The sequence below is a fragment of the Lithobates pipiens genome, unplaced genomic scaffold, assembly GCF_037356315.1.
Source record: "Lithobates pipiens isolate NorthernLeopardFrog02 unplaced genomic scaffold, aLitPip1_a1.2 Scaffold_19, whole genome shotgun sequence".
NCBI classification, from domain to species: domain Eukaryota; kingdom Metazoa; phylum Chordata; class Amphibia; order Anura; family Ranidae; genus Lithobates; species Lithobates pipiens.
Genome location: NW_027507764.1, coordinates 474,418,013 through 474,431,292, shown reverse-complemented (window position 1 = coordinate 474,431,292; position 13,280 = coordinate 474,418,013). Strand labels below are relative to the sequence as shown.

The 13,280-nt window shown below is 41.7% G+C and overlaps 1 protein-coding gene across 1 annotated transcript in view; it reads right to left on the bottom strand.

Annotated features, from left to right (window-relative positions):
* CRISPLD1 (cysteine rich secretory protein LCCL domain containing 1) overlaps positions 1-13,280 on the bottom strand; it is a 104,413-nt gene that overhangs the window by 27,901 nt on the left and 63,232 nt on the right. Inside the window, exons 7-9 of the mRNA XM_077492888.1 lie at positions 9,891-10,070; positions 7,570-7,630; positions 3,034-3,100 (exon numbers count right to left, since the gene is read on the bottom strand). Coding sequence (XP_077349014.1) covers positions 3,034-3,100; positions 7,570-7,630; positions 9,891-10,070 — 308 coding nt within the window. The remainder of the gene's footprint in view (positions 1-3,033; positions 3,101-7,569; positions 7,631-9,890; positions 10,071-13,280) is intronic.

Genomic DNA, 13,280 nt, shown 5'->3' with positions numbered 1-13,280 from the left:
ATAGAAAAAAGTCTCACTAAATGTATCAATGCTACAATCTATAAAATTTACAGAGATCACTATTATTAAATTGGCCCCTTAAGTCGGCATTAATACATTCCTGGCATGTCATGATATACAGCAACTGTAACATTCTTTTAGAAAGGCTCCATTTTGTATCATTAAAGATTAGTCATTGAGCTCTAGCGATAGGCTGAGCTGGTATGCTGCAGGAGGGAGGAAGCAAATCCTCAGTCTCCTCTCCCCATTGATCAGACTGCAACATTGTAACTTTGGAGTGACTTTGAAGTCACAGGCTGCAGCATGGGGGTGATCTTTGTCAGACATACTGTATGTCAGCTGCATAGGCACCAGGATTTATATAGTTATATCACAGTGATGGCAAACCCTGGCACCCCAGATGTTTTGGAACTACATTTCCCATGATGTTCATGCTCTCTGCAGTGTAGTTGAGCATCATGGGGAATGTAGTTCCAAATCATCTGGGGTGCCATGGTATGCCATCATTGTTATATCATCTCTGAGCCAGGATGTGAGGCCAATATCTGAATAATGATGGCCTGGTCCTTCTGGAGAGAAAAGCAGAGGGCATTGTCAGATGAAGTATTGTGCCCTCTTGGAGAGGTAATACATACCTGTAAGGCCCGTTTCACACCAGCAGGCTGATCAGGTCCGCCTGTCCGTTTTTCAGGGGGACCTGATCGGACCACCCATTTTTCTTTATAGGGCAGCGGATGTCAGCAGACAGTGCTGTCCCCCCGCCGGCAACCGACCTGGTCCACCAAAAACAGACAGAAGGGCATATGTTTGCCATCTGTTTTGCAGATCAGACATGCACTCCTTTTCCATCTGACCGCCTCATAGAGAGAACTGGGCTGTGTCCACTCTGCATAGAGGAGCAGACACAGACCGGTCATCTATCTGCTCAGCAGCGATCAGCGGAGAGATCCCCTGCTGAACAGGTGAACCCGGAATTTAGCCCCATGTGAAAGGGGCCTAAGTATTAAGCCAGCATACCAATTGATTTCTACAACTACGCTGTCAGATGTTCCCTACTCAATCAGTGCTGCTGGATATAGCCTGCAGTTAGGACAGGGTATTGTGTCAGGGAAGTCTCCTTGCTGTCAGACTACAATAGCTTAGTGGGAAGGAATATCTAGTTTCCCCCATCCACCTTGAATATGTGGATGGGAGAATCTAGTCATTCCTCCATGCTGGTTGAACAAAAATAAATAAAAAAGGCTCGTCTATGGCCAGCCTTATACTTGCACAGCTACTCCAGATTCTGTCTACTCCAGTTTTAATAAATTCCCTCTATGTGCATGACAACCAATAAGTTTCTATCCTTCATTTTCAAAGCTTAACTAAAGATGATGAATAAACTGATCTGTTGCCATTCAAAGCTTCTCTAAATTCTGTCTGCTTCAGTTTTTATAATTTTCCTCCATAATGTATCAATATATCTGATGGTAGGCTATGCAGTTAAAAGCAACTCTTAAGGCCCCTTTAACGCGGAGCAGACCCCACCAGCGGATCTGCCTGCTCAGCGGTGGGGATCTCTCCACTGATCCCTGCTGAGCAAGCAATTGACAGGTCCGTGTCTGGCCAGCTAATGTAGAGCAGACATAGACACAGCCCCGCTGTTCTCTATGGGGCGGTCAGATGGAAACAGAGCACCTGTTTGCTTCCATCTGACTGTCAATCGATCCGCCAGATGGATGGGGAATGGATCGCCATTGTCTGTTCTTAGCGCACAGGATCGGATCAGATGTTGGCGGCTGTCAGCAGACGCATGTCCACCGACATCTGGTACTCCATAGAGAGCAATGGAGGCTCTGATCAGTCCCATTGGAACGTTCGTATGAAAGGCTGGCTGATGATAGTGATGGCTTTACATGTATAGAAAAGCATAGCTGTACAGATCACTTATAACATGTATTGTCAGTTTTACAAATGATTTAAATCAGTTAAAGTAATTATTGATAGGTATTACAAGGGCTAATACCTGCCTGTTAACAGGAACAGGAGGTGGAAGGAAATCTTCCCAAAGGAACATCTGTTTAAAAGACAACTAAGCCCTTGTACACACGGTCGGACATTCCGATGGAAAATGTCCGATCGGACCATGTTGTCGCATAATCCGACCATGTGTGGGCTTCATCTGACTTTTTCTGTCGGAATGTCCAACCAACAAAGTTTGAGAGCTGGATATAAAAATTTTCCGACAACATGATTCGATCGGACTTTGTCCGATCGTTTGTAGAGAATTCCGATCGGACAATGTGCCACGCATGCTCAGATCAAATTCCTAGACCAAAGCTATTGGCTACTAGCTTGAACGTAGTCGTGTTGTAACTAAATTACGTCATCACGTTACGAATGATCGGATTTTCCGACAACTTTGTCCGACCGTGTGTATGCAACACCAGTTTCGGACAAAATCCGTCGGACAAAATCCAACGTATTTTGTTGTCGGAATGTCTGAACCATGATTTTATCGCCCCTGGTCGCTCACCTAAATGTATCGTTACAGACTGACAGGGTTGTACCCATGCCACAGCGACGATGCTTTGCTTTGTAACTGCTGCATTTCTTTTACTTGGGTTGCAGAGTTCGACAGGCGGCACCACCTTTCAAACTTGCCCATTGGGGTGCTCGGATCATGGCTGCAGTGTGATTTTTTGCTACTAAATCTCCCTTGGTAATAAAAAAGAAAAAAAAAAGGATCAGATGTTGCTATACTGCCCTCTGAAAGTAATCCACTTTTCGGGGAGAGTTAAGCATTTGTACCTGCCTGCAAGAAGCCCCTCTTTTGTGGTTTCAGGAGAGGAAGTGAATAGAAGGTCCCCCAAACAGGACAGGCAAAAAAACTAAAATCTGACAGCGGTTTTAAATGTTCCCTATTCTATCCAAAAAAATTTGACTATAGATACACTTTTATACAAGAGTCAAAGTAAACTGTACTGTTTAATTCTATATTGTTCATTCAGAGAGAAGCATGATTTCTGTGTTGTAGTACGAAGACCTACTTACCATCTCATAATGTACACTTCCTATTACTTTCGCTGTGTTCTCCAAACAGCCAGCTGAACATTCATATCTGTGAATTTAAACAATAAAAATGAACCTTATCACTTCGACAGTATAAGATCACACTGACCAGCAGTTTATTTGCACAGTATACAGTGCTGGCATTTTGAATTTTTATTCATATTAAGTATTAAGCTGCTTGGACCATATAGGTGATTATCATTTTTGCATTTTGCTGACACTTTAGCCAATGGACTGTTATCCCCAGTGAAAAAGAGATACAAACATGAGAGCTCCTCACTATATTGATTTTAGTTTATAAGGCCTTCAACATCAATGGAAGGAATCAAGAGGGGGTTGGCCAACCCAAATGAGATCTTCACAAAACACAAGATCTTCTATTTCTGAGAGGAGGTAAAGAATTGAAGGGTCTACAGTTTGCCAACTCTCCATAGTCAAAAGAAATTCAAATGAAAAAAACCCTGCTGGTATTAAAAGGTATTTAAAACAGAAGTATGGGCTTTTCAAAAAAAAAAAAAAAAAAAAAAAAACAAACACCTTTTGCTCACCTAGGTGGATGCAGCATCGATCCAATGCTGCAATTGTCCCCCGCTGGCTCTGCAGTGAGAACTGAGTGATCAAACATTGCTGATCGCTCATATACCCCCTCCGTTCTGAGCAGCGAGTCAGGACTGTTGGTCGCCAGCTCTTTGCTCTGCCCCTCCAGCGTTGTGGAGAGAAAGAGCAGCTGGCTCAGGCTCTTGCCGGATCAATGAGACACTGAGCCAGGTGCCAGTCGGGATCTTTTCAGAGTCTGGACCAGCTTTGTGATGTCAGCCGACAGCAGGACTTAACCCGCTGTTGGCTGAAAACGGGTCACAGGAATGCAGAATGAACTGCACTCCTGTTTGGCTGTACTTTGCCTTTAAAAAACCTTCCAAAAGAGTTTCCCCATTCAGAGTTGCCTCTCCTTTCCCTTAAAGAAGCCCACTTAGGGTTAAAGTAGAACTAAATACAAAACTTGTTCTTCATTTTGGATAGAGGCTTACAACCCATGGCAGTTTTTTTTTTTTTTTTGCCATCTGTGTCCCATTGGCTAGATTACATGTCCTGTCCCATAGCTAAACAGCAAGTCAGAGGAACATTTCCTCTCTATACTTGTTCTGGGGACATCCCAAATTGTGGGATTTTCTTTTCATTTTACTTTCGATGATAATGGTAAACATGACAAATAGAGAGGGTGAATCTCTCTAAGGCTGCATTCACATCTATGCAGTTTTAGTGCTTTTTGCATTTTGCAGATTTGCACTACAGTCCATTTAACATGGTTTCCTATGGAACATGTTCTGTAGTGCAATTCTGTAAAATGCAAAAGCACTAAAAATGCATAGTTGTGAATCCAGCCTAATGGGAGCACAGACAGCAATAGAAGCATGACAGGTGTTCTAATCCCTCCTCACACTATTCAAAACAAAAAAATAAAAAAATAAATTGCCTTTAGTTATACTTAAAGAGGAAGTAAACCCTGATGAGTTTACTTCCTCTTTCATTCCCTGCAAAGGCAAAGCATAATGGACTACTATGCATCGCATAGTAGCCCATTATGTGTCACTTACCTGACACAAGAGCCAGCGAAGTCACTGCTGTCCCCTGTAGTCCGGCGGATCCATCTTCTCGGTGGGTCTCGCAGCTCCGCCGCTGTCATTCGGCGAAGCCGCGATGACGTCACTCCCGCGCATTCACACGGCAGCCGAGACGCGCGGCATCTTTGTTATCGAGAATGCCACGCTCAGTGCGCCTGCGCACCGCTGTCTACGGCGCATGCGCCGTAGACAGCGGTGCCCGTCTTCGGGCAAATATCTCCTAAACCATATAGGTTTGGGAGATATTTCTTGGACCTACAGGTAAGCCTTAATCTAGGCTTACCTGTAGGTCAAAGTGGTTTGTAAGGGTTTACAACCACTTTAAAGTGGTTGCAAAGCCACTATAGTATATTCATGCCATCCCCACGATATGTGCCCCGGTGTCTGAGCTATATAAAAAAAATTCAGATTTCTACATTATATCAGAGCGTCTCCCAGCACTCACATGACTCCTCGCCTCTCTCTTCTCCCGAGCTGACAGTTACAGTGGGAGGGGCCAAGAACCCTCGCTGATGTCAGCTGAGAGAAGGGGAGGAGAGAGAGCCGAGTGGTCACATGAGTGCCGGGAAACTCTCTGATATAAGGTAGAAATCATCATATTTTGAACAGACACTGGGACATATATAGTATTGTTATTTAACAGAGGGGATGGCATGAATATAGTATAGTTATTATTGCAGCAGGAGGGGAGCGATTGGCACTGTCAGGAGCTGAGAGGCAGGGAGGGGGGGGGGACAGAGGAGAGCTGTGGATGATGGAGGCACGTAAACTGACCACAATGTCAGGGCTCAGCAGCCAAACCATGGTCAGTTTACAGAGGGGAGGGCAGAACCAGGCAGGATCAGCCAGGTATTTCAGGTGATAGAGAGGGCCAAATTACACAGCACCTTGCTATATAAAATGCTTTAACCCCCCTAGCGGTAACCCCGAGCCAGACTCGGGATCACATCGCTGGATGCAGGGGAGGACACAGGGAGAGTTACTTACCTTGTCCCCTGGATCCAGCGATGTCCACCGCGCTGTGTGATCGAGTTGTCCTCCCCTCGATTCCCAGTGCCGAATGCCGCCGAGCTCCGTTCCCTGCGGCGTTACGGAGCACGGGAGCGGAGTACGGCGGCAAATTCAAAAAAGTAAAAACACACAAAACACGCACAGTACTGTAATCTTACAGATTACAGTACTGTATTAAAAAATACACACCCCCTTTGTCCCTAGTGGTCTGTGCAGTGCCCTGCATGCACTTTTATAAATATTGTTTTTTCTGCCTGAAATTTGGAGATTGTCCATAGCAACCAAAAAGTGTCCCTTTTTCAGTGTTTTAGGATTTGATTACATTATTGAATAATTTTTATTATGCTTTATTATATTATAAACTTTATCATACCCGGGATGTCTGCTAGACTCTGGTTTGAACAGATTTAGGAGAGTTATTCCTAAGAATTACAGGACTAAAATATAAAACGCCAAATTTCCATGCAAAATAATTGTACCACTTTCAGCACCTAAAACCAGAATGAATCATACCGCCAGGGAGGTTAAGGGAACATGATCCTTTTTTTTTTTTTTTTTTAGGGTAACAAACACTTTAAGTTGGTTGGAGCAAAGCTCTCGCACATTTCAGTCTCTGCAGAAACCTGCTAAATAAAAGAATCCCATGGGAATTCTTTTTTGTAACTAGAACTTGGGCTTCCTTGAGATTTCCAAGATCTGATTGGCACCAATTGTAAACATGGTAACAGGCTTTGTTACAGTGTTTCCTATTTTTAAATTTATTTGATGATTTAGACTATCAAAAGAAAAGTGTGGAAAAACCTAGACAGGCCTTGTTATGAAGAGGAAACGCTATACATGGCAGGAAGGAACGTACACGCATTGCATGTTGCACATCATGGTCTTTTAATGTAATGTACTGCTCATAGTATCCTGGTGTGGTAAGCATTTCTACACTTCAATACACTAAGCTCCAATATATTCAGTCACAGGATGGAATCCTATGACTGTGGGGGTCATGCCCTAAGAAATTCAATAAGATATGGCAATCATGATTGGATGGCTCAGAGTCGGTTTGGGGCGAGGTCTTGTAACTTTGCCTGGGTTCATTATATCAGTCCTCTATTGTGGTATATTTGGCACTTATAACATTTGGCAAAAGAATGTTGACACCGCCCCCCACCCCCCGTAATGCACTTGAATTGGGTCTAGGGATGTGTGAACACTCAGGTTTAACCTCAGTGCTGTACATAGACTCATTCTATGTACAAAAACTATATATATTTTAGTTTAGTGCCTCTGTTCAATGATTATTGGTCTACGTTTATACACAGTTTAAATAAACACTTATTAAACAAAAACACAATGGGGGTTGAATAATACATGTAGTTTAAAGGAGGCTTCACCTCCCTCTTATTCTAAAACACAGCTTGGAGGGGCGTGGCTGGCAAAAATCTACCCGCACCATGATATTGTCAAAAAAAAAAAAAGATTTGATTTTAAATATATATTTGCATGACAAATTAAAACAGTTTGATACTATTTATTTTTTTACTCTATATTCTGTTTTTTTGAACCAGCAACAGAGGACTAGAAGCTCCTCCTGCTCATGTTTCCCTGCAGACAGGCTGGGAAAGGTCTGGGTCATGTGACAGCTGAATATCGATTAGGAAGAAAGTACTTAGATGTTTTGTTTTATTAAAATATTTACAGTGCCATCATCCACATACAGAAATAGAAGGGAGAATGTAACTTAAACAGTATATGTTTAGTATCACTTTAAGTTTAATGCTATTTTGTAAATGGCCATATGAAAACCTCATCAACATTAATAGTTGGGCGTGAGAATATACTTGCAAGGATAGATATTTTATGATAAACAGATTGCTAGTAGCCGATTGATTACCTGTTGCACGTTGTCCCTTTACACTGGTCCCTCAGTCGTACTTCACAAGACACAATTTGAGCTGTAAAATTCCAAGCAAAACATTATTCACATGTACCCAAAATGCATCAAAATAATGGGCGCCTAAAGTGGAACTCCAGCCTGTTTATAAAACTATCAATGTAAACATTTTACAGCAGAGTTGCAAATATCCTGGTTCATTTAAAGCCTGACTCTTTACCGTGTTTCCCTGAAAATAAGACCTACCCTGAAAATAAGACTTAACATTATTTTTCAGGAGAGTTGCAATATAAGCCCTTCCCCCGAAAATAAGCCTTAGTTTAAAATGCTTGTAAAATCCTATAATCCACTCTATTACAGTAGTATAAAATGTACAATGTGTGTTTTTCTATATATAAATGCAGGGTAGAGAGCTCCGGCGGGTCACAGTAGCGCAGAGCGGTGATATAACAAAGGTATTTTGCACAATTATATTACAGAAACACATACATTGTACATTATATACTACTTTAATAGAGTGCATTATAGGATTTTACAAGCATTTTAACTCAGTTCACACTGAGGATTGCTGTCAGGCAGGGAGAGAGAGGGGGAGAGAAGACAGCACAGATGGTAAGACCTACCCCGAAAATAAGCCCTACTGTATCTTTTGTTGCCAAAATTAATATAAGACCCAGGCTTATTTTCAGGGAAACACGGTAGGTAAAAAATAAATAAAAATAAATTGCACTTCTCTCAGGACTGTCCCCTAAAAACTCACCAATTTGAGGTCCAGCGCTGGCCAGGATTAATGTCCAGTGTCAGTGGATGTTCTGCGAGCCCTGGCCATCATGAACAGCTGATTGGTGACCAAGCTTACCGAAGAATACTAAAAGCCCAACTTCAGGCAGAAGAAAAATGATTATTATTAATAATAATAATAATAATAATAATAATAATTATTATTATTATTATTATTATTATGTTAAATGCTCTCCATGCATTTTTGATGCAGAATCAATATGCACTGGACTGCATCTGGGTGTGAACCAGCCCTGAGTATCTGATTTAATTACTGCCTAATGAATTTACTGTAGCTGCACACTTTTGGACTTTTGATAGTCCATACAGAGCTGTATTATTAGATTAGAAACAGGGGAAAAGTGCATCCCTCCATCTAACTAATTTATCTTTGTACACCTGAATAGACCTGAGCAGCAGGTAATCAAACTACACTCTTTACAGCAAAGAAATAAAGAACTGCAAAAACAAAATAAAAAATAAGCTGGCCTATTTGAAAGCTTTCGTTTTAAGAACATTCGTTTGATTTTCTAATCTTTTGTAGGACCAGTTGAGATTTGTGTTGGTGGGAAAATTCGAAGGAACGGGTTGAAATTTTTTTCTCAAATGAACAAATTTCTGACAGCGCATGTGGTTTTTGTTTGGTTTGTTCCAACATCGAATGTTAAAAGCAAAGTTTTGAAGTACTTTTGAACTACATTCTTGAAGTCATTGAATGTACTTACAATTTTGTTTGTTCAAAAATCTGCTAGTGTATGCCTGGCTTGTTGTAAGCAATGACAACTATTCATATCTACTTGGCAAATAATATATACAAATATTTATTCTCCAAAGACATGCTGGTAGGTTAACTGGCTTCTGTCTAAATTGGCCCTAGTGTATGAATGTGAGTTGGGGACCTTGGATTGTAAGCTCCTTGATGGTTGGGACCGATGTGAATGTACAATGTATATGTAAAGCGCTGTGTAAATTGACGGCGCTATATAAGCAACTTAAATAATAATAATAATTTAATTTAAGCGGTTATAAACCTCAGAAATTTAGAAAGAAAGAATATCCTTCTATAGTGTGTACTTGCCTCTATCTAAAGCACTGAGTATGATTCCTGTCCTGTCTCTCATTCCTTTGCTATCTGCACTTCTGACAGTCTATACTGACACCAGACAAACCTGGAAGACAACGCCTCCCCCCCCCCTCCCCAGGAGCACACAGCAGGTTGTTGACAGCCTTAGCTGTGCATGTTTCCCTAGGAGACTGTCCATTTCCTCCACTTAGGTCTCAGACTACACTGAGCTCTGTGTTGTGCAGTTTGTGATATCAGATCCCCCTCCCCCAGCAGCTAGGAAATGCTGTGTAAATTCTGGACTTTAAATGACTGTAGAGGAGGGAGTGCTACAGAAAAAAAGGTATAACTTATGTAGAAGGATTTGCTTCACCTGAGGCTAGTCGCTTCAATGAGTATATGCAAAGGTTTACAACCACTTTAAAATATGAAACACTGTACATTTCCTTTAGAAATACACAAAACATTGTTTCCTTACACATTTGCTCTGTGCTGACCACTTCATTGCTATCATAAGCATCAGGCCTGGTTGAAGAGGTTGGGGAATGAGTTCTTGCTCTGCTCTGTGAGGTTGTATCAATAGCTTTGGATCGCTGCCTCTCAATTTCATTTGTCTCTTCCTCCGGTTCAGGTATAGGATAGTGAAATTCTGAACCTTCTGTTAAAAAAAAAATAAAGTAAAATAAAAATCCGACATTATCAAAAATAAAAAAGGCATTCCTTTAAATGAAATTTCTGAATTAGCCCTAGATGCTCCTTGTCCGCTGTACTTGTAGGATGGTTACGGACCCAGAAGTACATTCTATATGAAGTGACCTTGTTTGATCTCCAGGAACAAGCCTTCCTGAGACCAGTAATAAGCATCTTCCCTGCACGCCTGCCAACTGTGTAAATCTCAACCTAATTACTAGTTGTGGTTTAAAAAAGAAGACTCTGCTTCACTGGAGACCACCAAACTATTTCTCCAGGGGACATCAAGATGGCCATTAATCCTTGTGTTAGGAGGCATGACTCCAGTGCAGAAATGTTTTACAAATATGGATTATTCCCTATGAATGCACAGATATATCAAATACATAGCCCTTTCACAGCGATAGGTAAATATTATTATCCACAGCGGAGTGCCAGGCTATTTAGAAAAACAATACCCTACAGGTTATTTTTATAGTCTGGCTATTGGATAAAATTATCCTAACAGTGTGCGTATTCATTTTCAATATGAATGGTGACCCTGCTCAAATTTGGCCAATATGGGCCAATGTTTTCATGAGTACACAGAAATCTCAAATTAACTCCTTTCTCAAGAAGCCTTTTTTTTGCCAAGTTATAATTTTGTATATAGCTATAAATGTTAGATGAATAACCTGGATGTATTTAAAGCGGTAGTAAACCGGATTTTTTTTTTTTGTGGAACCCTGGAAGAAAATTGCATACTAGCACATTATGAAATACTTACCTTAGAACAAAGCCTTCCAGCGGTGCGCTGTCATCACTGAAGGCACTTCCACCTTCACCTGGACTTTCTTTTGGGTTCACGTCCTCCGGCTGTCTGATTGGCCATGCCGCAATGACGTCACACCTGTGCGCATGCAGCACCAAGCTCTGAAAGGATGGCACAGGTATGCTCTCCCTTTAGAGCGCATGTGCCAGTGACATCACCGGCTGTATGCAGCGTGAATATCCCCTAAACTGCGCAGGTTTAGGGGATATTCACTGTATCTACAGGTAAGCTTGATTATAGGTCTACTAGTACAAGTCAAAAAAATACTTTACTTCCACACCACAGTACGTCATATGATGTCCTGGGCTTTCAGTGGGGATATCTGAATGATGCCTGCAGCTACAGGGACGTCCACCCCCTCCCCCCCCCCCCGCCCCACTCCGGTGCTTCTACCGGTTTGTCCGTGCGATCAGTGGAGGTTTACCCTAGAGGACCAGATGGGTCATCTCTATAACTCTGAGGCCGGATGCGACATTATAGTCCCGGCAGTTGCAAGCACTACCATGTATTCGGCTGGAAAGCCTAAGATAGTTTCTTTTGTTTTTGTTTTTGATCTCATGCTTTCCAGCCTAGAGGAGCGATGTGGGAACTTATAAACCCCACATATCTCCATAAAGAGGACCTGTCATGCACTATTCCTATTACAAGGGATGTTTACAGGAATAAAAGTGATAGAAAAAATGTAAAATGTAAAAAGGAAAGTGTAAAAAAATAAATAAAAAAATAAAACAAACAATTAAAAAAATAAATATATGCACTCCCTTCCCTCGCACACAGAAGCAAAAGCATATGTAGGTCGCGTCCGCATATGTAAACGACGTTCAGACCACACATGTGAGGTATCGCCACAAATGATAGAGCGAGAGCAATAATTCTAGCACAAGACCTCCTGTGTAACTCTAAACTGGTTACCTGTAAAAAAAAAATAATCATAACCTATGGAGTGTGCACAATTTTAAAGTTTGATATGTTAGGTATCTATTTCCTCGGTGTAACATGATTTTTCGCAGTATACAAAAAAATTGGGCTAACTTTATGGGGGTTTTTTTTTTTTAATTCATGAAATAATTTTTTCCCCAAAAAATCCCATTTGAAAAATTGCTGCGCCAATATCTTGTGACAGAAAAAAATTGCCATTTTATTCCCTAGGGTCTCTGCTAAGAAAATCTAAATAACGTTTGGGGGTTCTAAGTAATTTTCTAGCAAAAAAATATATGATTCACACATGTAGGAGGAGAGGAATGCTGGAATTTGGCAGTATGGAAGTGGTTAAAGACCTCCAGATTTAAAAACAAAAAAAAAAACAGACCCAGTTTATGCAGATTTTAAGCTGGAGACGTTTACAAATCTTCCATATATAATAAATTGTTTAATCTGTGATCACATGTAGACTTGGAGTGCTGCTCAAAGCTGGAAGGTAGCAAGTGTCCCTGCCGGTATTCAAAAAGTGAGAGCAGGCGTCAGGCACAAATTCAGAAGCGTGGGCATATGTGGAGCAAGATGCCGCTCAAAACGGACCCAGTGCTTCAGATGTTTATAGACTCAGCTATGCACCCTGACATGTTTCGCCCCCACCTAAGGGGGCTTGGTCACACTATGTGACCAAGCCCTGGCAAGCGGGACGAAACATGCCAGGGAGCGTGGAAGGAGCAGCGCTGGCTGAGGCTATACACATCCATATTTACATCTGAAGTACTGGGTCGGCGTCTTATCCCACATATATCCATTTTTTGAGCTCTTAAAGTGCATATTAAGCTATGGATTTTTTCTTTTTTTTAGATAGTGCTAGAAGTATTAGCCCTTGTACACACGGTCGGAGATTCCGACAACCAAATCCGTCGGAGTAATTCCGACGGATTAATTCCGGAAGAGGTCCGGAAGTGATGTTGCATACACACGGTCGGACAAAGTTGTCGGAAAATCCAATTGTACATAATGTGATGACGTTATTTCGTTACGACGGGACTACATTCAGGCTAGTAGCCAATAGCTTTGGTCTAGGAATTTGATCTGAGCATGCGTGGCACTTTGTCCGTCGGAGTAGGCTACACATGATCGGAGTAAGTCTGATCGGAGCATTTTGTCGGAAAATTTTACCGGCAAGTTGGAAAAGTTGGTCCGTCGGATATTCCGACAGAAACAGTCCGATGGAGACCACACACAGTCGGAATATCCGACAAAACGGTCCGATAGGACACATTCCGTCAGAATCTCCGACCGTGTGTACAAGGGCTTAGAATCCTTGTACAGTTATTATTACTGCCTTTATCCTCGCTGGGTAGATTCACCCTCTCTATTTGCCTGCTGATCATTGTTACTGGGACAAACAGTGATGGGAAAATCCCAGTATTTGATTGTTTCCCAGAA